The sequence below is a fragment of the Panicum virgatum genome, chromosome 1N, assembly GCF_016808335.1.
Source record: "Panicum virgatum strain AP13 chromosome 1N, P.virgatum_v5, whole genome shotgun sequence".
NCBI classification, from domain to species: domain Eukaryota; kingdom Viridiplantae; phylum Streptophyta; class Magnoliopsida; order Poales; family Poaceae; genus Panicum; species Panicum virgatum.
This window is the reverse complement of record NC_053145.1, coordinates 63,977,732-64,003,617: the sequence shown is the minus strand read 5'-3', so window position 1 is coordinate 64,003,617 and position 25,886 is coordinate 63,977,732. Positions and strand designations below refer to the sequence as shown.

At 46.8% G+C, this 25,886-nt stretch overlaps 2 protein-coding genes across 4 annotated transcripts; both read right to left on the bottom strand.

The window, feature by feature from the left end:
- Window positions 1-420: 420 nt before the first annotated feature.
- On the bottom strand, window positions 421-10,833 carry LOC120657410. Of its 2 annotated transcripts, XR_005668156.1 has the most exons (10): window positions 10,542-10,831; window positions 7,394-9,854; window positions 7,206-7,316; window positions 6,972-7,124; window positions 5,635-5,798; window positions 5,409-5,556; window positions 5,178-5,300; window positions 4,983-5,070; window positions 4,029-4,405; window positions 3,482-3,941 (listed from the first exon to the last, which is right to left on the bottom strand). XR_005668156.1 is itself a non-coding variant. In XM_039935722.1 (9 exons), exons 2-9 carry the CDS (start codon window positions 9,731-9,733, stop codon window positions 502-504), a joined length of 3,294 nt encoding a protein of 1,097 aa, XP_039791656.1. In that variant the 5' UTR covers window positions 9,734-9,854; window positions 10,542-10,833; the 3' UTR covers window positions 421-501. The 2 variants fall into 2 exon arrangements, 1 of the variants encoding a protein (XP_039791656.1); XM_039935722.1 differs by lacking the exons at window positions 3,482-3,941; window positions 4,029-4,405 and adding an exon at window positions 421-668 and having other exon boundaries at window positions 10,542-10,833.
- A 3,357-nt stretch (window positions 10,834-14,190) lies between these two features.
- LOC120657409 (guanine nucleotide exchange factor subunit RIC1-like) lies at window positions 14,191-25,717 on the bottom strand. 2 transcript variants are annotated; one of them, XM_039935720.1, is made up of 22 exons: window positions 25,335-25,717; window positions 25,097-25,245; window positions 24,920-25,001; window positions 24,376-24,791; window positions 23,645-24,074; window positions 23,315-23,538; window positions 22,823-23,018; window positions 22,589-22,731; window positions 22,345-22,519; window positions 22,188-22,241; window positions 21,836-22,012; window positions 21,159-21,271; window positions 20,871-21,053; window positions 17,525-17,582; window positions 17,207-17,266; window positions 17,067-17,108; window positions 16,853-16,983; window positions 16,643-16,778; window positions 16,482-16,559; window positions 15,768-15,884; window positions 14,799-14,861; window positions 14,191-14,719 (listed from the first exon to the last, which is right to left on the bottom strand). In XM_039935720.1, exons 1-22 carry the CDS (start codon window positions 25,578-25,580, stop codon window positions 14,618-14,620), a joined length of 3,375 nt encoding a protein of 1,124 aa, XP_039791654.1. In that variant the 5' UTR covers window positions 25,581-25,717; the 3' UTR covers window positions 14,191-14,617. The 2 variants fall into 2 exon arrangements, with proteins under 2 accessions (XP_039791654.1, XP_039791655.1); XM_039935721.1 differs by lacking the exons at window positions 25,097-25,245; window positions 25,335-25,717 and having other exon boundaries at window positions 24,888-25,001.
- Between the last annotated feature and the right edge of the window lie 169 nt (window positions 25,718-25,886).

Below are 25,886 nucleotides of genomic sequence, written 5' to 3'. Positions count from 1 at the left end.
ATCTCTCCATGGACACAATCTGTTGGGGAAAATAAGATAGCTGTGTCCACCTTTGAACCGTGCCTATTACTGTGCACATCTAACATGTGCCAGCCGATAAAGCAAAACAAAACTTATTTACATTACAGTCCAACAGTTCCCATCAAGTTGATACCCTATATAGCAAACTGTTTAGGGGGAAGGCAAGCTGATTACTCCAGGGTAAAAAGTTCATGAAATAGGAAAGTGAAATGTCAGTTTCTACTAGTCGTTACAAATGGAAGACAGAAATCCAAGAAATTGCCAACTCACCTTAAGCATGCTCTGGAATTTCCAATGATAAAACTTTTCTTCCACGAAGCACTTAATAAAATTATCACTTGGAGTAGGGTAAACTGAGATGTGCCAAGATGTTTGAAAAATATTTACTCCATATAACCCGGTTTAAACTTTGCCTTCCTCTTGTAATCATATATTGTATGTGGGAACACACACACGATCCATTTAGGGGCTTCCTAGCCTTTACTTCACATTCATTGAAGCAGCCATTTTCCTCAACCTTTGAGATATATCAGTGAAGGACGGCCTCCCAGTTGGATCACTAGACCAACAGCTTTCCATCAACGCCTTCCACTCAGGATCACACCATGAGGGGATTTGAGGACGTAGAGAATCGTTCACGATGCCCCCTAAAAAATGGCATGCAATTAAATCACTTCAGTGACATATTAATATGAAGCATATGCAATATATTCATGGCTACATATTCAGATGAACATCATAAATTCCCTCTAGTAAATCTGTACTGAATATGACAGTAAACTGCAGAACAACTCCAAAGTTACAATCTTGTCATTGAATCGTCCAATTTTACAACTCACAGGGAGAGATGTCAAATCCTGAACATGGACCTACACAACCTTCATGATTGTTGAAGCAGTTACCAATACCTAAGCACCCTTCTCCATTATGTCTGAAAGCATGAGCACCACAAAAAAAAAGGGGGTCTGTCTATCCCAAGAAGCGCCTCTCTATGAAATGAAATCAGAGTCAAATTGCATTGAAAATGGCAGCAAATGGAGCAAATCACTCACCACCACAGCAATGTCATGCAAGCAACATAGTAGATCCAAGGCTCTGTTTAGACAGACAGAATGCGACCCAACCACTGCTTAGGATTGACATGAAAATTAGCTCATTTTCCTTGCAATTATTAGGGGTTGGGCTAAGTTCCCCTCCGTCCATTACAAAACTTCCAATCAAACAAGACAGGTGAATACATTTGGCACCATGAGGCGACACCCGGGATGTAAATAAGCATGTGAGTTCAAACTAGAAATAATGATATATACAGAAAAAACAATATAGGACTCTTATTCATAAACTGTACAATCTGAACAAGGATATATCTATTCAAGTTCGTTCCATCTCTCCATGGACACAATCTGTTGGGGAAAATAAGATAGCTGTGTGCACCTTTGAACCGTGCCTATTACTGTGCACATCTAACATGTGCCAGCCGATAAAGCAAAACAAAACTTATTTACATTACAGTCCAACAGTTCCCATCAAGTTGATACCCTATATAGCAAACTGTTTAGGGGGAAGGCAAGCTGATTACTCCAGGGTAAAAAGTTCATGAAATAGGAAAGTGAAATGTCAGTTTCTACTAGTCGTTACAAATGGAAGACAGAAATCCAAGAAATTGCCAACTCACCTTAAGCATGCTCTGGAATTTCCAATGATAAAACTTTTCTTCCACGAAGCACTTAATAAAATTATCACTTGGAGTAGGGTAAACTGAGATGTGCCAAGATGTTTGAAAAATATTTACTCCATATAACCCGGTTTAAACTTTGCCTTCCTCTTGTAATCATATATTGTATGTGGGAACACACACACGATCCATTTAGGGGCTTCCTAGCCTTTACTTCACATTCATTGAAGCAGCCATTTTCCTCAACCTTTGAGATATATCAGTGAAGGACGGCCTCCCAGTTGGATCACTAGACCAACAGCTTTCCATCAACGCCTTCCACTCAGGATCACACCATGAGGGGATTTGAGGACGTAGAGAATATGGATGGCAATGGGTACAAATTACCTGTGTGCCCGCGGGCAAAAACCCGATAGAGTAAGGATACGGGTTCTAATTTGTGCCCACAGGTGCGGGTACGGGTTTGCATTTGTGCCCGACGGGTAAAATTTGATGGTTTGAAAAAACTCTACCCGTACCCGTTCTGCCCGTATACCCGCAAAACTTCTAATACGTGGATCTTCCATACAAATATATAATAAATAAAAATATTTGGAATTCTAGAACTTCCTCTTATTTTTTGTCCTTCCCAGGTGATCCCACCCGTGGTGCCCCGCCGCCACCTGACCACCCCACACACCCCTCCAGCTGCACGCCATCTCCTGGCTCTTGGAGCCCGCACCAACGCACCACCCCTCCAGCTGCACACCATCTCCTGTCTCTTGGAGCCCGCACCAACGCACGCCCCATTCTCCAGCGCAGCTGCTGCTCACCGCCCGTCCCCAGCTCGCCCGCTGCCCGGAGCTCGCGCGGACGCGCGCCCCTGCTGCGGCCGCGTGCTCGCTGCCCGCCGCTGCCAGGAGCCCGCGCCGGCGCCCCCTGTTGCGACCACCTGCCCGCTGCCGTCCGCCGCGCGACGCCCCCCAACCACAACGCCGAGGCTCTAGAGCGGTTGACGGGTTCAGGCGGTGAGGCCTTGCGCTCTCGCTCGTCGCCCCGACCGATCAAGCCCCGGCCGGGCGGTCACCGCCTTGCCGGCCGCCGCTCGCCAGATCTGCTACCAGCTGATCTTGGCGGGCGTGCCCGCGGGTACACCACACCCGCGGGTCGCGGGCACGGGTTCAATTTATTACCCGTGGTGGGTCGCGGGCACGGGCACGGGTTCGAGTATTGTCTTGCGGGTGCGGGTTTGAATATGCCGTACCCGCGGATAATGCGCCCGTTGCCATCCATAGTAGAGAATCGTTCACGATGCCCCCTAAAAAATGGCATGCAATTAAATCACTTCAGTGACATTAATATGAAGCATATGCAATATATTCATGGCTACATATTCAGATGAACATCATAAATTCCCTCTATAGTAAATCTGTACTGAATATGACAGTAAACTGCAGAACAACTCCAAAGTTACAATCTTGTCATTGCATCATCCAATTTTACTACTCACAGGGAGAGATGTCAAATACTGAACATGGACCTACACAACCTTCATGATCGTTGAATCAGTTACCAATACCTAAGCACCCTTCTCCATTATGTCTGAAAGCATGAGCACCACAAAAAAAAGGGGGTCTGTCTATCCCAAGAAGCGCCTCTCTATGAAATGAAATCAGAGTCAAATTGCATTGAAAATGGCAGCAAATGGAGCAAATCACTCACCACCACAGCAATGTCATGCAAGCAACATAGTAGATCCAAGGCTCTGTTTAGACAGACAGAATGCGACCCAACCACCGCTTAGGATTGACATGAAAATTAGCTCATTTTCCTTGCAATTATTAGGGGTTGGGCTAAGTTCCCCTCCGTCCATTACAAAACTTCCAATCAAACAAGACAGGCGAATACATTTGTCACCATGAGGCGACACCCGGGATGTAAATAAGCATGTGAGTTCAAACTAGAAATAATGATATATACAGAAAAAACAATATAGGACTCTTATTCATAAACTGTACAATCTGAACAAGGATATATCTATTCAAGTTCGTTCCATCTCTCCATGGACACAATCTGTTGGGGAAAATAAGATAGCTGTGTCCACCTTTGAACCGTGCCTATTACTGTGCACATCTAACATGTGCCAGCCGATAAAGCAAAACAAAACTTATGTACATTACAGTCCAACAGTTCCCATCAAGTTGATACCCTATATAGCAAACTGTTTAGGGGGAAGACAAGCTGATTACTCCAGGGTAAAAAGTTCCTGAAATAGGAAAGCGAAACGTCAGTTTCTACTAGTCGTTACATAAGGAAGACAGAAATCCAACTATCCAAGAAATTGCCAACTCACCTTAAGCATGCTCTGGAATTTCCAATGATAAAACTTTTCTTCCACGAAGCACTTAATAAAATTATCACTTGGAGTAGGGTAAACTGAGATGTGCCAAGATGTTTGAAAAATATTTACTCCATATAACCCGGTTTAAACTTTGCCTTCCTCTTGTAATCATATATTGTATGTGGGAACACACACACGATCCATTTAGGGGCTTCCTAGCCTTTATTTCACATTCATTGAAGCAGCCATTTTCCTCAACCATTGAGATATATCAGTGAAGGACGGCCTCCCAGTTGGATCACTAGACCAACAGCTTTCCATCAACGCCTTCCACTCAGGATCACACCATGAGGGGATTTGAGGACGTAGAGAATCGTTCACGATGCCCCCTAAAAAATGGCATGCAATTAAATCACTTCAGTGACATATTAATATGAAGCATATGCAATATATTCATGGCTACATATTCAGATGAACATCATAAATTCCCTCTATAGTAAATCTGTACTGAATATGACAGTAAACTGCAGAACAACTCCAAAGTTACAATCTTGTCATTGAATCATCCAATTTTACTACTCACAGAAGTTACAATCTTGTCATTGAATCATCCAATTTTACTACTCACAGGGAGAGATGTCAAATCCTGAACATGGACCTACACAACCTTCATGATTGTTGAAGCAGTTACCAATTCAAGGATGAACACTAAATACATAATCTAGCCTTTATTACTCAAGACATCTGGAGGCTTATAAGTGACACATTTCTATTAGTTTGGCCTAAAGACTTTTTCAAAGCTGCATCCGGACACAGAAGTATAAATTCTAGAAGAAAGAAAACTTTCACTGAACATCTGTTCCCAATTCTGAAGTAAACTAAACAAAAGGTTAAAACATGGTGGAAAGTGTCATAAGAGATCAAGGCATAGCATTCTACGCTACTATAGAGAACTTTGGAAATTACCAATAATTTCAGCGGCACGCATATCAGAGTATGGCTCTTCCCCAGTAAGCAGCTCCCACATGACAATACCAAATGAATAGACATCAATCTACAAGATATAAAAATAGGTTTTTTGTCAAAACACAAAAAACGTGGAGTATTGTTTAGTGTTTACTATGGTCTATCAAATATGCTTACAAGAAAAGGCAGTTTTACCTTCTCTGACACCATATTACTTTTCCCACTCAGAAGCTCTGGTGCCATCCATGGTAAGGTTCCTCTAACACCACCGGATACCAAAGTATGTTGTTTAACCTTTGATAGTCCGAGATCACCGATCTGATCAGAAAGTATTGAGTTGGGGAAAAGTCAGGAGACGATATCCACCATGGCAACATGAGTTCCCCAAAAAGATAAGATAGCAAGGGGAAAAGTTGGGGACCAAACCTTGCAGATTGGACGCTGTGGATCCCTCATGTTCACAAGTAGATTCTCACACTTCAGGTCGAAATGGACTATATTCTTCCCATGCAAATACTCCATGCCAAATGCAGCATCCATGGCTAATATTACTCGCTTCCGGCGATCAATTGTCCTGCACAATTTGGTTTATTTTAGAGTTTGATACAGAAGAAATAAATGAACCAACTATTCTTGTATTAAACATCAGTACCTGTCTTTTTTCCTCAGGAATTGCTTGAGAGACCCATTGACCATAAACTCAGTAACTGTCGCTAAGCTTCCATCTGGACCATCACGAACTACACCATAAAATGAAACCACATTTGGATGATGAAGTGAGCTTAGGATCTGGGCTTCTTTCCAGAAATCCGCAATCTGCAAAATCAGATAAAGCTCAACTAGAATATTTTTTTAAGCACCCAGGAGCATCGGGGAATGATGTAAGAACTCAGTTGGGCACCCGTGTCGACTGCGCCCTCAAACATGGGTGGGCTGCCGAGAAGTCTGGGGATGCGCCCATAGTCACTAGAAATCTGGGTCGATCGGGTCGGGGTCGAGGGTCACGGTACGCAGGTGTCTAAAAACATGGGTTGAAGGGGTTACTTCGGAACGATGGACCCCAATCAGTTAGGGTCGATGGCCCGGGTCGATGAGCCATGATGAAGGCCCATCAGATGATTAATACAATGGATTAAAAGAAAAAGAATAAGAAACAGTAAATTGGGTTGTGCACCTGCTGACCGGCCCATCCAGCCCAGTAGCCCACTGCCCACCTCCACCTAATGTAACCCTAGCCAGCCTTCGGTCCCCAGGCAGTCATGCACGCAGCCATCTCTCCCTCTCCCTATCCCTCTCCCTCTCCCTCTCCCTCTCTCAGGCGACTCAGTGCCGGCGGCCACAAATCAATAGCCGGGAGCCATCCCTTGCACCAGGAACAAGTAAAATCGAATGCCCATGAACTCCTCTTCTATTCTACGCTCTCAGATTTGTTGGAGATGGCTTAATCCTCCCTTGTGGCGGCTGCCTTCCATGTCTCAGCAAAAGCAACCTCCATTATCTCCACCACCTCTCCACTAACCCGTTGTTCAATATAGCCCATTCGATCCATGCTGTCCCTGCTGCAGGGGAGCGATGACCCAGGCAGAAACAGGACACCGACCCTACTCGATCCCGTCCCTCGATTTGGGACGTCGTCCCAGGGTCGCGGAACGCGCCATCGACCCCAAATCCTGTGACTATGGACGCGCTTACCAGGGCACACACACACGCTCACACCCACACTCTCACACACAGGAGCCCCAGCACCCCCAGGGGATAAATCCCCGGTGCGACACCAGGATCGTCCCCGACAGGGATGGAACCGTGGTGGGCTGCCAGCCCTCAACTAGAATCGTCTTGCAGAGAAATGTAAATGTCTAGCTGGACATACCAAAATATCTGTTTAGAAAATACTACGAAGGACTGAGGAAGCTATTAACACTGTATAGGTGAGGGCAAACATCGTGAAGATTCTATAGTAGAAGGAACTAACAAGAAAATGAAACATACCAAACGCTCTCTCTCAGACGGTCTTCCAGCAAAGCAACTCGCTTTTATTCTTTTAATGGCAACATCACATCCCCTCCATTTACCATGGTAGACCGCCCCGTATGTACCGGAACCAAGCTCTCTAATTTCCTCCAAATCATCATTGTTTATAGTCTGCATGATCCAGACACAGTATAAACAGAACATAAGGTAAAATTCGAACAGTACTACACACAAAGAGATCAGCAAACACACCTGTAGTCCTTTAGACAAAGCTTCAGCTTCAGCAGTTGTAGATTCAATCTTGGAGCTCTTCTGCTGATCATTGCTTCCAGGCAAATCAGAATCCTGATTTGCATCTGTATTCTGCAGAACAAAAGAATTTCAGTGGAGAGTAATGGTAGTTTGGTAATTAACGTGCACAAATTTGAAGCACTACTTACACCAGCAGTTGCCACATCCAACTTCTTTCCATTATCGTCATCATCAGGAACAGGTGCACCAGCAGCATTAGCATCTTCCAGTGCAGCCTTTTTAACAGAGGCAATCAACTCAGGAAGGAAATTTAACCTATCCTCTGAAATGTCCCCGCATTCCTGCCGTGCTGTCGCCCCAGCTTCGTATTGCTTTGTTCTGCTTTCATGCTCAGTTGGTTTCCCCAGCTTAGGATCAATTTCATGTACAGCTCCAACATGGTGGGGTACAGTACTTGGTTCGTCCACAGCGTGCAAAGGAGTTCCGTCATTCACATTTCTAGAAGAGCTATCATCCTCTGGGCCTGGTTTCTTCATTGTCTTAGTATTCAACTTGGATGATTGATCAGCGAGGGGCAATGCAGAAACAGCTACTCCGCCATCTACATATGATGATGGCATGTGTTCAGCACAGGCTCTTTCAGGGTTCACCTCTCTCGATGGAGCTCCGTGTTGATGCTGGATTTCAGGGGCAATGAAAGGTTGAACATATTGAGCAGTAATTGGATTAGACCTAGGACCAAGAGCACTAGTGTTTTCCATGGCAACAGGAACATCATGCCCAACAACTCTGTATGGTATGCTGCCATTGGGAGGAGCCCATGGATTTGGCATTCGGTCATATGGAGGTTGACCTGGTATCCTCGGACTAACATCACCTGTATTTCTAACGAAGTTGGTGTTAATGCTCCCATTTGGCATTGGCAGGTGTGGCGAATCATATGGTGAGGCAGCATGAACAGGACTGCTCGCTCTCCTCCTCAGAGATTGAATGGGTGGCAAATTCTGTTGCATTTGGTAAAAGGAATCTGCACCATACGTCGAAGAGTGGTTGTAATGCTGACCAGGGGATTCTTCATACCCTGCTGGCTGCAAATATGGTCCACTGCCTCCAACTTGTTGGTTGTGATATGTGTCATGCTCACTACTACCATGGAAGTAGTGAGGACTTTCATGGCTAGAACGACCAAGAGATGCTGAATGCATTTCATATACTTTGTTTGGTGCAAATGCAGAATTCACAGAGTTGGTATCAACAATGTATGGCTCAATCACTCTACCATTACCAGGAAGATGCAGCCTTGGATCCTCATACCGTTGATGACTTTGACTGGTATGTGCATGACGAACTCTTTCATGCGAATGTGACTCGTTATAAAACATGGGAGGATGACCACCATTTTGCTCTTTGACATAGACACCATTTTCCATTCTAACATCTTGACCTCCCACATAATGCTCACCAGGGCGGCTGCAATTTGAACAAGAATTAGAAGGGTGACCAGGGTATTCACTAGTCATGCTTAGTTGGTCAAAATGTTGTTGGACAGGGCGATTCCAACGAGGATCCATATAACGAGGATCAGTCACTGAACCTTGACCCTTGTGGAATGGGGAACGGCAATGATCAGATACACTGTTTCCATCCAAGAAGTTGTTGGAACGGCTCAAATTACCAGGAAAGCCTGCATTTTGCTGAATTACAGCACCAGGTGGAAGCCAAACTAAACCATCCATGTGTGGTGGTGACTGAGGCTCATAATGATGATATTTTGGTGACTGCCTTACAAAATCATCAGGAATCCTCTCATCAAAATCCTCTGCTCCGACTTGAAACCTTGCAGATGATGGTGAAATGGGGAAATCTCTAGGATCATGCACTGCATACTGGCCAGGTGAAATGTACGCAGGGCTCCAAGGAGAATCCATCTCTCCGTACCTCTGACTCTGTGACGGACGAGGAACATTCAAATGCCTCAAGCCAGCAAAATCAGGAATTCCAGAGTCATTGCCTACAATTCCAAAAAGCTGCTCCACTGATACAGGGGAGGAAGGCATGTTAGCATCACCAAGGCTATTGAGTGCATCAACATATCTTCTCTCAGTTTCTCGCCCATCTACATTGTAATGCACAACCGCTGATGCAGCATCATCATCCAAATTCTGAGAAAATAAGAAGATCCTGAGCCGGGTGAAAACCTGCCCTGAGGCAATGACCTTGTCATACTCCTCCATCATGTTCACCACATCGTCATCGTTCACAACCGAGACCAGCGCATCTAGATCCTCATCAGGTTGCTGATATTTGATGATATCAGCATCCTTGTAAAGCTCTCTCATCCGCGCTGCTAGGTCAGCATATGATATATCACGTGGCAGCATGACGATCCGAGTATCACCGCCGACATATCGAAGACAGCCATCAAGTGGGCGGGGAAGGATACTGCCTCCAAAGCTGCAGAGGAACTTGGCCATGCGTGGTGCCCCCTCAGCCTCAGAGCCACCCGGTGCGGCAGCAGGAGGCGCCATACTCAGTGTGAGACTCTGATCAAGCTGGCGTGGTTAGGATCACTGGATCAAGCTGTGAGTCTGAGAATATGAAACGACTCAAATCCAGAAAGTCCTATGCAGAGCACCGATTAGCCCCTTCCTGTTGAAAGAAAGATAAGAAAACAATTATGCAGGGAGGCATTAAAGGAACGCAACAGAAAGTGCGCATTTCCCATCACACAGATAACTAATCATTCTACATGAAACTACCACACCAAATTGCACAATTCCCACAGACTTGGCACGTCCACCGAATATCACCTTAGATAATCTTACCACTACGAGAGAGCCAATTCTCCAACGTCTTTCCATAAAAAGGGCAACCAATGAGATTCCCAAAATGCAGAAGTCATCTGCTGTTGAAAAGGGAAAGCCCGCACCTCCAATCCACACAGGGTGAACCTAAATTCCTAATCCAGATACGTAAGAAACAACAAGCCGAACTTTTTTCTAAGAAGCGTGAGGCTGGCGCATGCTGAAATCAAAGGCCTGAGGTTAGATCCCAAAACCAAACCATTGAACGAGCTCCAGCAATTTCGCTTGAGAGCTGCGAAACTGCAAGCTTGGAGAAGGCGTCACGATTCCCCCGCGAATCTCTCGCCCCTCCCGCAAAAATCTCAAACCGCCACCCCCCGTATCAGAAACGACTCCTCCCTATTTTCTTCCCCCGAAGTAAACGGAAGTGCAAGACGAACAAACGCGCAAGCAAACCGAAACAGAACCATCATAAGCAGAAAACAATTCAGAGAAACCACGAGATAGTGAAAAGCGAAGGGGGGTAGAGCACCTGTCCAGCGATCCCGGGCCACACGAGCTCGAGCAACCAACTGCGGCCGCGCCTGGAGGCGGTGGAGGAGGAGGAGGAGGAGGGAGAGGCGGAGGAAGGATTTGCGGTGGGGAGGTTGGGATTGGGGTGGCTTGGGGGCAGCGATTCGGGCGCGCGCGGATATTCCCACCCCAACGGGGCTAGGGATCATGTCACGCGGACGCCAGGGCGAGGAAGGCCGCCGCCCTTGGGTGCCGCGGCTCGTCGGCGCCGGTTCGGCTCGAGGGGTGGTGCGGGGGCCGGGGGAAGCGGGGGCTGTGCGGCGCCGTGCGCGTGCGGGTGGGTCGGGGTGGGGTCGGGAAGGTGGGGGGAGGCTGGCGGTGGCAGGCGCGGACGCGCGGCTGCGGGCGGGAGGCGGCTCCTCTCCTCTCGATTTATCCCGCGACGGCACGGTGGCAGGGCATGGCCCAGCCTGGCGACGGGGGCTCGTCGTTGCCTGGGCGGCTGGGTATAGACACGTATGAAACGCGTCACGTACGGCGGCGATGTGTCATTAGTGTTCAGTCCAACGTACCGGAGCCGTTAGCCGCATGACACTGTGACTCAGCCTATCCAATCCGAATTCCAGCCAAAAAAATATGACTCTCATAGCAAACCGAGGTTCTACAACTATAGAATGGTCAGCTGTTCACGTATTTTTCAATTGACATTTTGAGGTACTACCTGATTGGCAGGCAATTGGACTATTAGATGTATCATTTTCAGCTTCACATTCTTACACTGGATTAGAGAACTTTGGTGACACGTGACCTTTAAAAGATGGCCGCAAGTCATTATAGGTCAACGCTCGATATACCATATACTCGACATATTCCATGAAAAGACATATTCCCACAAGAAAAAAAAATACTGAAAGATCATACCAAAGTCTTGGCAATAATGCAAAAAGAGCTGACAAGCATCGGTAAGATGCTCCAAAGAGAGAATCAAAAACCCATATGTACCTCTCAGTTTGCAGAGTGACCGGCACCATGGAAACCAAGCTTAGCGGAAAGGAATATATTCTTTAGTTTTTTTTTTTTGGAACCAGGCTCGCTCATCACTACTAGCTATCGCTTACACTTCGGTCTGTGTAGAAAAGGGCAGAAGGGAATCACTTTTATTTGCACTAATGACAACAAAAAGGTGTGGTCTACCCTACTTCCATTTTGTCGTACATTTCGGAGAATACGTCATCACTGAAGAAACTTTATTATTCTTTAAAGGAAACGGATGAACTTAACAAGTTTCAGTGGAGCTTGCATGTATCTGCATGACAAATACATGCAGCATGTGTCGCTAGTGATAACGTGAATTTATACTTTGTGAAAGAAGAGCACCCCTTTTCTATTTCCTACAAACAGAGCACCCTTTTCTTTTTTTCCCTACAAAGCAAGGGCAGTCATTGTCCTCGGTCTAGTTTTGATCCCGTGAAAAGCCATAAATAATTCTGAACTGAAACTCTACATGCCATGGAGCAAACTCCAGTTGTGCGCCTTTTTTTTCCGATCTCGCCGATCATCGACACGTACTCCCACACCCTTCCGTGTATGTTCAACAGTCCTCGTCACACGGTACAAGGATTTATGGCACGTACATCAAGGACCCCAGGTCCCCAGCCAGGATTGCTGCTTCATCCACCAAAAACTCAAAAAGAAAACAGAAAAAAAAAACAGAAGCCGTTGCCGCCTCCGGTCGTTGCTTTCTCGCCGCGGCACGCCCCGCACGCGACAAGGAAGGTTGCATCTCCCAAGCAAATCACTTCCTCCCCAACGGCCGCTCCCATAGGCGGGCAACCCTGCCTGCCATATCCGACCTCTTTCGGGCGCCAACCAACCGTGCGGCTCTCGAGCCCGCCTGCCTGCCTGCCGCGGCAGCATCCGCGTGTGGCCCTGCGCCCCTGTTGCCTTCGCGGAGCCGCAAGTCAGGCAGGCGCGTGCCTGCCAGCACCAACGGCGCCGCACGAGGTCACGGCACGAGAACCATGCGGGTCCAGTTCGCACGGAGACCGGGCAGCGGCGCGGCACGGGGTCGCTCCCCACGTCAGAAGGATCGCGGCGGCGCCCGGGGCGCCGCGCCACCACCACATGCGACCTGCTTGCAGCGGCCTCTGGGTCTGGGGGCGGCAAGGCCAGGCTGCCCAGGTGGGTGGAGCTGGAGCTGGGAACGGTGGCGCTCTGCTCGCCACGGCGCGCGGCGGGTTCGGGCGGAGCGGCGTGTGGCGGCACGTGAAGGCGGGGCCACGCCCGCCGTTCCAGTTCGGGCTTGCCAGCCGCTACCGGTCGGTCGCGTCGTGCGTCTCCTTGTCCAGGAATAGCCGGCCGCCCCGGCCGTGGGGTGTCGCACTGTCGCGTCGCAGATTGGGCCGGCGGTTTGGCCGCGTCTGCCCCCGCCACACCACGAGTCTTTTCTTGCTTTCGGCCTTCCTCCGCGGTGGCGTTGCGATCATCTGTCTCACGCGCATCCACCTCCGTCCCGGTAGCTGGGTGGGTTCGTCCAAGTTTGACGGCTCCGTCGGCCGTGTCAGTCCAGGGGGAGGATAGCGACAGCTCGATGGGCGAGTGGCCGGGACGAAAGATGCTCCAATCAACGGCTGGAAGGGGCTCACGCGTCATAGACGAACTGACTGCTAGGCTACTAGCGCAAGAATGGGAGTGAGTGGCCAGTTGCGTCTGCGTCTTCGCTGCGGCTTGCCACTGCCAGTACCTCCACTTCACAGATCGGCCCCTTCCCATGTGGGATGTGGCGTAGCAAATGTTGCAATGCCGCCCACTCGATGCCTGTGGTCGATGCACGGCCCCGTTCAACGCTGCATTCGGCTCTCGCCATCAGATTGCCTATCCGATGGGAATTGCCGGTTTCTGGTGGTGTCAGGAAAAGAACCTGAAACGGCGCAATGGCCTTCACGAGTCCACGACAGGAAAGTGGCTAAGCCCAACCGCAAAGAAAGTCCGCGAGCGAATTGCGCAGCCAACGCGGGGATCACTCGGAGCCCTGACGGCACGGTCAATCGTGACAGGAGAGAACCACCGAACTACTTGTAAAAGGGCAGCTGCTCAGGCAGTCAGGCTTCAGGGCGGCGCGCACATTCCGACTTCAATCTTCCAGGTATCAGCGGCCCCACATGGCTACATCGGCGGTGTGTGCTGCCCATGTTGGCGACTATTCATTCAACGCAGGATGATCCTACGACCTGACCTGACCATTACACGCCAGAAGGCGGTGTACTGTATATTGTGACAGCAGTAAATATGATAGTGATAGGCAACGTGTTTACCCTTTCAAGTTTCATACACACAGAATCATCTTCTAGACTTAGTAGAGTACTCATTCAGGTATATTCGGACGGACCTGCAATGAAGGTTGCTTGCACTGTAGATAAACGTACAGGATGCTGCAAAAAGTAAAAAAAAAGGCACACCGCTGCCTATGTATCTACTGTGTGTGTATAATAAAAATACATCTCCTATAACTGTAGAAATACTTCTAATGATGGCTTCCCTCCGGGTTTACAGTTTACTAACCTGCCAAAGGACAAGGGATGGCAACCCCATCCGCTGCATGAATTCCTCCTGCAAGTTAAGGTATTTCCATTAATTGGCCAAAATAATACATATATCAGAATGGCATGTCAAAATGCAACTAAAAGAACCTGATATTGCCAGTTTTAATGATATCTCGAGTTTACAGACATCAGGCAAGGGCTATCTACATGCAATAAAGCTTTAAACACGATTCTACGTTACAGAAAGAACCACTCATCGCTCATAATTGCTATATGCTTTACAGTGTTAGGAGCACAGCACGTACTTACAGAAAGGCGAAGAATGCACACTCAACTCCGCTCCAACAAACTAATGATACAACAATATGGTGCTCAGCAGATCACAGCACAAAAAGCTGCCATAGCCTCTAGGGTGTTGTTCAAAGGGAAAATCCCTCAATAATTTCTATTTACATCAGATTTCCCGCGCTGTTCTCATCTAACTGTATGTGTTAAATTAGCACAAGGCTAAATGTCACATTTGATGGATTTTTCAATCAGTCTCGTTCAGCATTCAAGACAATGGTCCATTTTGCAATGTAAGATCAGAGACAGACGAAAGCTGCTCCTCCAACATATTAAGAAGATCGAGATATTCTCTGAATACATCATGTGACTGCAAAATGTTTGCAAGCGTTAGTGACACTGAAAAAGTTCAAATTCCAACAAGAAAAAAAGCATCATTGGCTGCTAACCTGTAGAGTAATACTATATGCTTTCCACAATCGCAAATCGTGCCGAAAGAGATCCACCAAAACCTAAGGAAACAAAAATATCACAGCAGCAAGGATGAGTATTTTTGCTCAATTTCACATCAAAAGAAACCCCCCAAAATAATTATGCCTTCAAAAACTAAATTAAAAAAACAAGAATTGCTACACGGATTGGTATAGCATCAAGACTTATCCAATCCCAAGGACAACATCAAGTACATCAGCTTCACTGTTTTAAGATCAGATAGCTACACAGATTGGTATAGCGCACACACCCTGAAAGGAACTAGCATGTGATTGGCACACTCAAATATAAAATGCAAGGACCTTATTCGCGGAAGCTGATATTTGTCATCTAGAAATTTATTGGGAACACTTTCAAATGAAAGTGTCCTGCTACATTTACTTTCCTTTTCCTTTTTCCTAAAGTGACATGTACATAGTCCATGATTTGATATCCTAATTTTGCCATGCAACTCCTGGTTGAATTAGATGAATTATGCAGGGGGTGCTTCGATGACGGGTATTTCATTGGAAAATTCCAGTCAAATCCAAAAAATTTCCCAAGAAATACTCCTAACCTAAGCAGGACCTCTATGGGTATAGGAACACCGCATCACTAAATATTCTGCACGGATAGCATATGACTGGATCAATATCAAAATTTGGTAACACCACATGCCCTCCTGCCACTACCGACTTCCATCACCATCAATCCTATCTCCCATCCTACAAGCACCCCAAATACCTCACCATTTTACCTCAACCCATCCCCTCATGGAGTAAGAAGTGCGGGAAAAGTGAACTCTAATGTAGCTTGTGGTGGATACCGAAATTCTATCAGTATATATGGAATCGTTGGGTCTTCTGTTAAGGAGGGGAGGTAGCCCAGAGTCCAGATAGACCAAAAAATTAACAGTATTTAAAATAATAGGACTCTACAAGTTTTACCTCTGCACGTCGCAATAAAGTAGCTAGCACCACGATCCATTCCTTAAATTTGACTGAACACATATGAGCTAGAAGGAATTCAGCATCAAGCCGGCTTTGGAGTGTGTCCATTTGGAGCTGTCATCAGAATACCAACATGTGCATGAGAAACAAGTTTCATGCAGCAGATGGAAACCAAAAAAAAGTTTCTTTGCATCTAGGACACGTAAATCAACCAAAGGAGAAAGCATAACAATCAAAGTAAAATAAATTTACAATCCACGCCTGCCCCCTTGAATCATGTAATATAAGTCCCTTTATCATTTCCATAGTAAGTGATTTGCTATACCTAGCATCTCTATACAGTGGGAAAACTTGCTTAGGTCATATAACATTATGATGTACATTTCATTCTGAGGATTATGAACCCAACTAAGATAGTAGAAATTCTAGGAGAAAGGAACTCAATTGCAAACTTATCAAAGAGAGAGAACATTAATAGCATACTGGCAGTTTCATTCAGTAAGTGACATCATAAAAATCCGATTTATTTTGAACATAATTATATCGAAGAGTTTCATCTTTCAGGTAAAAAATTTTTGAGATATATGCATGGCTATGCATACAAGAAGCCAGCTGTTTAGTTGTGAAGAAAAATTACTACAAACGCACCGGTACCATTTATAACAATAAGCAGAAGAAATCGTAATAACTTTGTGACCAATAGACCAAAACCTTTTGTCCAATCAGTTCAAGTGCAGATGCAAAATTCTCCAGCCGAGCAGACCCTAGTCTTTCTCGTTGAAGATACTCCTGCATTACGTTACAATGTAGATCGATTACATATGGTTCTGAGCATTAAGATCTGCTGCGCTGATGAATGATGAAAATCTCACCACAAGATCAAATTGTGTCCCTTTGACAAAAGCGACAAGTTTAGAAAGCTCCTTGCCAGACATCAAATAGCTAGCATGGCTCTCTAGAATGTTCATAACAGAGGCAATATGTGGACTAAGTTCTTTCATTGAGTTGCTGTCGAAACAAGGAATAACAGATGAGAGATTTCCATAAATAAAAATTGGTAAGGCGTCAAGTACAAAGTGTACCTTTTCAAGTCAGAAGATTGCCGCTTATATGGTGAACGGAATAGAAAATAGCCAAGAAATCTTGGAGAGAGCTTCTCAGAGTCTGAGGTTGCATTCTCAAAATCTCTTCCAGATCTTAGCAAGAAGCGAACCTAAGTACGTGAAAGGTACTGCTTTATTCCTCCGCAGTATATTATTTTTATAAAAGAGACAACATATAGCACAAGAAGCCTACCAACTCCCCAGCAAGCTCATACAAAGATTCATCAAGTGTAGCCTGGAAAACAACAATCACAGAAGTTAGAGCTGGAACATCTGAGGGACAACTAATGTCCAGACTACAACCACCTCATGGTGACAAGGTAAGAGAATTACTTGAAGCAACCGGAGTGCACAGTACTGACTGACTGCAGGGCCCTCCAGCTTAGCAATGACCTATAATTGCAAACATTTTCAATGCTACTTCTAGCAGAAATCGGTGACAAAATGCCATAACAACAAATTAACAATAATGTTCTCTTAATGCATAAACTACAATAATCAAACTATAGATATTTGGCCGAGTTAATGCAAGCAATAAAAATGAGAGGTTGAAAGTGCAGTATCAATAACGTAGCAGCACTATTATATGCATTTGATAGCACTCAGAATGTTCTAAAAGGGATTACCACAATAGTTGCAGCAGTTACGTACCAGTATGTAGCAAGCAGCAGTCCTGTACCATCTCCGTTGGAAGCATTCCTCAAACATCCTATCACAAAAGATTGGTTGTACCAAGAGCATAAGTATTTGATTTGAAATCTTTGCAAACAAGCACTGTCAATTAATAAAGATCTTGTCGCCAAGGAGCTCATGGCGCAGTGGCAAAGGCCACTGGCTGGGAGGCTCCCACCCAGGGTTTGAACCCTGGGGGTGGCACCTTAAACTTCAGGGGTCTCCCTTGGGGTATCTCTTTCAAAAAAAAATAAAGATCTTGTCTTAGTAATTTCTGTTGGTGTATGTGTGAGTGGCCTTATGACCCATGTATAGAGGTCCATCTAGAGGCTCATGCATAGGTTTCATATTACCCACCCTTCTAGGGTTTGGAGGAATACACACAATTATTCTCTCCTTCATGGTATCATTAGCCTAGGTCTCCCTCATCTCCTCTCTCTCTCCAGCCGCCAGCAGCTCATGGCCGGCCGGCCGCCGGCCTCCTCCTCCCCCCTTCCCCTACTCCACCTCCTCCACACCTTCTCCTGACCCCGAGCTGGAGTCGCTGTTTTCGACCCGGTGGTTCAGCCACCTTTATCTATTTGTCCTTTCCCTGCAGTTTTTTCCGGTGCACCGGCACCGCTTCCGGTGATCCCTGCTGCGCCCAGTGCGGCCCCGGTGACTGCTGTCGCGCCACGCGCGGCCCCAGGATCTCCTGTCGTGCCGTGCGCAGCCCCGGGGTCCCCTGCTGTACCACGCGCGGCCCCGGTGCCTCCCCCTGCACCTGCGCGGTACGCTCAGCCGGTGCACGTGTACCAGCGTCGTTCGGCGCCGGCACCGGAGCGCCGCGGTACGCTCAGCCGGTGCAGGTGTACCGGCGTCGTTCGGCGCCGACACCGGCGCCGCCTCCGGCTCCGGAGGCCCCTGCGACGCCTACACCGGAGCCGTCGCCGTCGCCGCCTCGCTCGCGTGTCGAGCCGGCGGTGTACCACCCGCCAGTCGTCCATCGGGATCCTCAACATATCCATCCCATGGTAACTCGGCAGATGGCGTCTCAGGTCGCGACTCTCTCCGCCACTGAGGGGGAGTCGCGGGTCTCTCCGGTACCCTCCTTTGTTCGCGACGCCCTGGCGGATCCTCACTGGCGTCGCGCGATGGAAGAGGAGTGCGCGGCTCTTCTTGCTAACCAGACATGGGACCTCGTGGCGCGTCTGTCTGGTTGCAATGTGGTTACAGGCAAGTGGATCTGGACGCATAAGCGTCGGGCTGACGACACACTGGAGCGCTACAAGGCTCGCTGGGTTCTCTGGGGTTTCACCCAGCGGCTTGGTGTGGACTATGATGAGACTTTCAGTCCAGTGGTGAAACCTGCTACTGTACGCACGGTCCTCTCGCTTGCGCTCTCTCGCTCTTGGCCTGTGCACCAGCTGGATGTGAAGAATGCGTTTCTTCATGGCACTCTGTCAGAGACAGTCTACTGCTCTCAGCCAGCGGGATTTGTGGACTCCAGTCGTCCGGACATGGTCTGCCGGCTCAACAAGTCTCTCTATGGTTTGAAGCAGGCTCCTCGGGCTTGGTATTCTCGGTTCGCCACGTTCTTGCTGACATTGGGGTTCACCGAGGCGAAGTCTGACACATCTCTCTTCATCTACCGCCGTGGGGATGAGACTGCCTATCTGCTGCTCTATGTCGATGACATTGTGCTCACAGCTTCCAGTCAGCAGTTGCTTCAGCGCGTCATCTCCTCTCTGCAGCAGGAGTTTGTTATGAAGGATCTTGGTCAGCTCCACCACTTCTTGGGCGTCACTGTTGAGCCTCGCCCGTCTGGCCTCCTTCTTCACCAATGGCAGTATGCCCTCGATATTCTGGACCGGGCTGGGATGACTAATTGCAAGCCCTGCTCCACTCCTGTCGACACTCAGGCGAAGCTGTCTGCTGATCTGGGGGATCCTGTGGCTGATCCTACTGCCTACCGGAGTCTAGCCGGTGCCTTGCAGTACCTCACCTTCACCAGACCGGATCTCACCTACGCTGTTCAGCAGGTCTGTCTCCATATGCATGATTGCCGGGAGTCACACCTTGCTGCGCTGAAGCGTCTCCTCCGCTACGTCCGTGGCACTGTGGACCTCGGCTTGGTCCTTCACCGCTCGTCCTCTGCTGAGCTGGTTGTCTACACCGACGCTGACTGTATTAGCTGTCCGGACACTCGCCGCTCCACTTCCGGCTACGCCGTCTTCCTGGGCGGCAACCTGGTCTCCTGGTCGTCCAAGCGGCAGCCGGTTGTCTCCCACTCTAGTGCCGAGGCGGAGTACCGGGCTGTCGCTAACGGCGTGGCGGAGGCGTCCTGGCTACGACAGCTCTTGGCGGAGCTCCACAGCTCGCTCGCCAAGAGCACGCTCGTCTACTGCGACAACGTCAGTGCCGTGTATCTCTCCACCAATCCCGTTCAGCATCAGCGGACGAAGCATGTGGAGATCGACTTGCACTTCGTTCGCGACAGGGTCGCTATCGGCGATGTTCGGGTCCTCCATGTCACAACCACCTCCCAGTTTGCTGACATCTTCACCAAGGGTCTCCCTCGCTCCAGCCTCAACGTAGCCGCTGGCTAGTTGTGGCTGCGGGGGGGTGTTTGCCCTATGTGTGCTTTATTTGTTGTCCAGTCTTGAACACTGCTGCGCCGGTAGTTCAGACTGCGGGGGGGGGGGGGGGGGGGGGGGAATGTGTGAGTGGCCTTATGGCCCATGTATAGGTTCCATATTACCCACCCTTCTAGGGTTTGGAGGAATACACACAATTATTCTCTCCTTCAATTTCAAGTTAGGCCTATTCAAGGATACAAAACCCTGCTGGCACCTAGGTATATCAATAAAATGAGCGGCTGCCAGTAATGTTAAAACACATACACATGCATATAGCATGACAAAGAAGTTGATGAAAACCGACAGACAACAGAAACCAAATGCATCCACTGTCCTCTCAGCGACTCAAACAAAAGAAACCAGGCAGTTCTCTAGTTTCACAGCAGTGACTATTACAGCTGCGATTCTTTTACTACGAGAGTAACCCATAATGACTAGCCATAATAACCTCTCTCGTGGGCAAGTGAACAGAATCAACATAGAATCAGTGAGATGGTGTGAATCGGAACTGAGTATGAGTTGGGCAGTGTAACTACATGCAAAATACAGGCACGCCTCATATGTATCAATGAAATTGGGCATGTTAATACTGTCTATAGTAATCCCTATAATCAGGAGACCAGCTGGAGGAATTCAAAGAACATTATCTTTTGGAAATTTGAATTTTACAAATATGCATAGTTCAAATAGAAGGGCTGAAAACTTACTCTGTGGATCGTCCAGCTGCAGAGAAAAGATCAGCCCAGTGTCGACCATCTGTTTTCCTAGCAACACTGACTACAACATCCATATATTCAGGAAAATTCCGCAGTAGGTCACATGTCTTCTCGAGAAGAGACTTCTTCGGATAATCAACTTTTTGTGGAACCTGGTTTTTTGAAGCACTTGGCCTGTAATTAAAACATAGTGTTATGATATTTCAGCAAAAAGAACTTACCAGAGTACAAGCTAGCAATGCCAGCCTTTGTTAACATAGCAAGCTAGAAACAAAATACCTTGATATATCTGCATCAAATACCGTAAACAGAAGCCACTCTAAACAGTGTGAAAAGTGAGGTTTTTCTGCTGACAAATTCGCCAAGCGCAAAGCTTCTTCAATCTTGTCTCTCTAGTTTAAACAATTCACATAGGAGTTAACTTATAGGCATCAGGAAATGATTTTATGCCAGTAGTTAAAACAAAATGCGATTAGCTCATGATAGCACCATCCGGTACAGAATTTCATGATGTAATAAATTTTCCAAAAAATGTCGTGCTACATAATTCAACACAGATGAAATAACCTGAAACAAATTTCTATACATAAGAAAATTAAACTCTGTTACACAAAGCAATTCACATGTCGCACATTTTTCATGTATACTATTTTCTCATGCTTAGGAATTTTTTCGAATAAGAAGCATACTCCTTCATTCTGCCTAGCAAGTTCCAAGGTAGCACCACAATTGCTAACTTTTTTAACGAATCCGGGAATCAAAATTGTATGTCCACGTCAAAAATGACTTTTCATTTAGACATTAAGCCACAGATGAGGGGGAGGGGGAGGGGGAGGGGGAGGAGGGAGAGAGGGAGGTGCCTTCTGTAAAACCAATTATGTTCTCTCTAAATAAACAACATCTTAGAATACGAAAGAAAATGTGAGATATAATCAACAATTGAGAGGAGATTTTACCTGAAGTAGATGTCGTAATAAGCAATGCAATATTGTTTGGGCTTGAGGTGAAGGCTCAAAGCATGGAAACTCAGCAGTTGAGAAGGACATTCTCTGAGAAACACCAACGACCACACCAACATTTGGAAGAAGACCAAGAGGATACACCTCACGATCAAACTCAAGCTCAGGATCCAACTACAGAATCACATGAGAACATGTAGAACTATCTTTTAATATCGTAATCACATGGTCTTCAACGTAAAAGGAAAAGGTAGAGTAGAGTATGAAAACATTATGACTGCAATAAGTCACAACAGGGAGGTGGGAAAACTCAACAGATTCACAACTATCTTGAGATAGAAATTTATACCTGCAAGAAATCTTCTTGCTTAAAAGGATCTGCTCCGTGTGATGGGTACCATACCTGCAACCAGCTTTGTGTAAAAGGGTACAAAGGGACATTTTGAAAATAACTATCAACCTATGGTGGAGTAAATTTGTACAGGAAAAATAAGATTAAATCTCACCTGCATGCCCCGATGACCATAGTCAAGCCATGAAACCTCTTTAATAAGACTATCCTTCTCTTCAAATTGCGAACAAGTGACCCAAAAGAGTTCAACTGAATTTGTGAGTGCATGTTCGTGTCCATCATCCATGTCCAGCACAGAAAGTTCACCATTGGTCCGCAAGATCAAACATCTGATATCATAACGAACCCAATAAAAACCAAGGAGAAAAGGATTGAGTGACATCTAGGGTAAAAAGTACCTTGATGGTTGCTCGGATGAAAGACCAGAAGATCCATTAGTTTCCTGTTTCAGCAGTCCTTTGTCATGTTGTTCAGGAATGAAGCGCATTGAAACAGGTGGGCTCTTTGGACTCATGATTGAAAGTTCTCGCACTGTTGAAAGCTGTTCATAAAGAATGAAAATTATCTAGTTATGGAGAGAATTTAGCAAACATTCTGAATTGAGATTGCAAATTGCTCATAAAGAACATTACCTGTAAAACCGGATTGCTAGCAGGTGACAATTCTCCCAATATCACCACATGGAATATATGCACATCAAATGGACTGTAGGTAACTAATATGTAATCCTGGAAAACATCCATGGCAATTGGCCTTCCAAGCAGTGGTTTCCGGTAGAGTAAGGAGCTATAATCAAGATGATATCTTGGAAAAAAGAGAAGCTCGTACCTGAGACAAAAGAAAGAAACATGTCACAGGTAGTGGCAAATGTCAAATAACAATTCATAGTGAAGAAAAAGTGTATCATAAATAGAAAGGCATTGGAGCACCAAGGGGAAAAATGAAATATCAAATACGACACTTTTACATAAAAGCACAAAACCGTTGTTCATTCAGTATTTCGGGAACCAGTGCAAGAAACACCCATAAAGACAGCTGCATCCCATGTTTAACCAGAAAAGGCAAGCCTTCGAGGCAATGCAAGACACGGATATTAACAAAGATGGTATGAAAGTGAGACTCACGTGTTTGATGATTCAACATAGTTGCATACAATAACAATTTTTCCAAGCCACAATAGGCCTCTGCATTGGATCTTTTGCTCTTGTGTAACATCACCAAAAAAACGCCACCTTTTATTTCGCAGATCATACAGAACTAGCCCATGAGAACCAGCAACTGCCAAATACATACCATCATTGCTTGCTACTACATGTAGAACTGGCCAGTTCTGGGAAATGTAGGAAACCTGCTTCGAAAAATAATATATTATTACGACATGCATCACCAAACAGCAAATTTTACTGCTTGTTTACCTCTCAAATAAATCAAAGGAGACGAAACTAATACTTAACTGGAACATTAAGATGCAATAGCTTCAGTTCATCAGCATCATCCGGTTGCACTAAAAGGATTCGATCATCTCCATAAAGAACCTGGTGCGAATACGTTGTGCCTGAAAGTCCTCTGTTTAGGCAACATTTGGCAAATGAGAAAGCAAGAACCCTTTCTGACAAGCTTTCTTCAACAGCAAATAACTTATATCCATTATCATCCCATTGAATGTGTGATGTCCCTCCCATTAGAGGCTCAAATTTTAGAGCGTTAGGTTTCACCATTGGAGAAGAGGTGGAATTTGATCCAGTTTGACGAATGGTACACATCAACCGACATCCAGACACAGACCATACAGTAAGTCCCCTAAATTTACACCCAACTGCAAAAGCACAATTGTCAGGCGTCCAAGATATACAGGCAACAGGACCAGTATCTTCCACTGAATACCTACAAATATTGTACCCAAAGGGAAGAAGAAAAAAAGAGCAGTTATGTATCAGCTTCAATACAATAACCAAAAAGTAGTGCCGAGTAAATTGACATGGTTATTGCACCTTTTATAACAGAAGGTTCATTAAATACTAAGCATTTGATAACTCTAGGAAAAATGAAATGATCGATCCTAAACAGGATGGCATAAAGTTTGTAATCAATAACCAGAAATTTAGGCAGGCAGTCAGAAGTATCCATGTAAAAACCACTACAGGTCCTACTAGTTTGTGTAAAACAAATTTGATGTGAGACTTACCCCCAATCATACAACGAAATCGTTCGTATATGACGCATGTTCTCAGCTAGATCATACAATTCAACAACACCTCTACTGCACCCGACAGCAAGAATATGTTGCTCAGAAGCCACAGAAGTACACATCGCATCATCAGTGTTCAACCATCTCTCCACTCTGATGCTCCCAGGCTGCTTCAATCCCTTCTTACCAACAGTACAGAGGGCAATGTGACAGCCTGAGTACAAAGCAACCAGCAACCTTAGCTTCACCGACAACTCAACATGGACAATAGAAGAATTGCCTGTGCAGCAAGGAGCAGGCCTTGCATTAGAGTTTTCTTGTAAACTGGGAGGATCAAACACCAATGCATCTACGACAGCAGTAGGTTTCTCAGACGAACACACAGAGCAACCAAGCTTGAAGCTGTCTAAGAACTGGCAAGCAACAACAAAGACATAGACAGCACTTAGCACAACAAGTAGGAAGAAAGTACGGCAGAACTATTTCGCACCTAATAATCAGTAACTTACGAGAAACAAAAGTAGCATGCATTTCCATGTACCTCAGCATTCCAGGACACGACCTGCACATGCCCATTGGATAGTCCGAGGAGCATGCTCTTGCTGTCACATACGAAATTGCTCCTGCAACACGTCATCAAACTTACTAAGTCAGCTCCTCTGCAAGAGTGGCGCACCTCATTTTGTAAATGAAGACCAATGAGCAGGGAAAACAGTACGTTATAGCAACACCATTGGCGAGAGGAACCTTCTCGGTGATAATTAGGGATATACTAGCCAGGCAAAGCCCCGGGAGCTGCTTTCCACCGACGATCAGTGGCTTCCCTGAGAGATGAACCCTGTATATGTGGAGGTAGAAGGAGGAGGTCTACACACAGCAGATACAAACACGGTGAGCTGGTGCGTGCGGAGTGCGCAGGCCCGAGCGAGCAAGGAGAGGGAGAGAGGCGGGCTGACCAAGACGGCAACGGTCTTGGCGTCGGGGCTCCACACGGCGTGCGCGTTCTGGCCGTGAGCGGCGAGGGAGTCCGGGGAGCGGTCGAAGCGGGCGAGGCGGACCCGGTGCTGGGCGGCGGACCAGAGGTGGAGCGAGGCGGGGCAGACGGCGAGGAGGAGGCGGCCGAGGACGCGGAGGAGGACCACGCGGTCCGAGTCGTCCGGGTCCAGCGGGATCGATTGCGGCCACCCGTACGCCAGGTACATCGCGGCGGCGGCGGCGGCGGCCTGCGCGCGCCCCCTCGCCGGTGGCGGGCGGGCGAGATGCGGGGCGGGGAGATCTGGGAACGAAGGGGGGGGGGGGGGACTGGTGGCCGGTGGCGATGCGAGCGTTGCAGCAGTTTTTCTGGCTTTATTTTTCTCTTTTTTCGGCAGTTTTAAATCTTTGATTCGGAGTTCAAGATCAGATCAGATGGCGGGTTAGCGTCGTGGGCAGTACACCTTTTTAAAAAAAAAATTGGCGATACACCATTGAGCAAACTGACGGCTGATCAACTGGAAACTGCTGCACGA

Excerpts from the sequence above, each read along its gene's own strand:
- LOC120657410 (XM_039935722.1), bottom strand. The coding sequence starts at position 9,733 with ATGGCGCCTCCTGCTGCCGCACCGGGTGGCTCTGAGGCTGAGGGGGCA. Across the intron at positions 5,799-6,971 it reads CGTCTGAGAGAGAGCGTTTG|ATTGCGGATTTCTGGAAAGA; the intron begins GTATGTTTCATT and ends CTGATTTTGCAG. Across the intron at positions 5,301-5,408 it reads CACAGCGTCCAATCTGCAAG|ATCGGTGATCTCGGACTATC; the intron begins GTTTGGTCCCCA and ends CTTTCTGATCAG.
- LOC120657409 (XM_039935720.1), bottom strand. The coding sequence starts at position 25,580 with ATGTACCTGGCGTACGGGTGGCCGCAATCGATCCCGCTGGACCCGGAC. Across the intron at positions 16,560-16,642 it reads GGACACAATTTGATCTTGTG|GAGTATCTTCAACGAGAAAG; the intron begins GTGAGATTTTCA and ends AACGTAATGCAG. Across the intron at positions 14,862-15,767 it reads CTTTATTGCGACGTGCAGAG|GTTTTGGTGGATCTCTTTCG; the intron begins GTAAAACTTGTA and ends TTGTTTCCTTAG.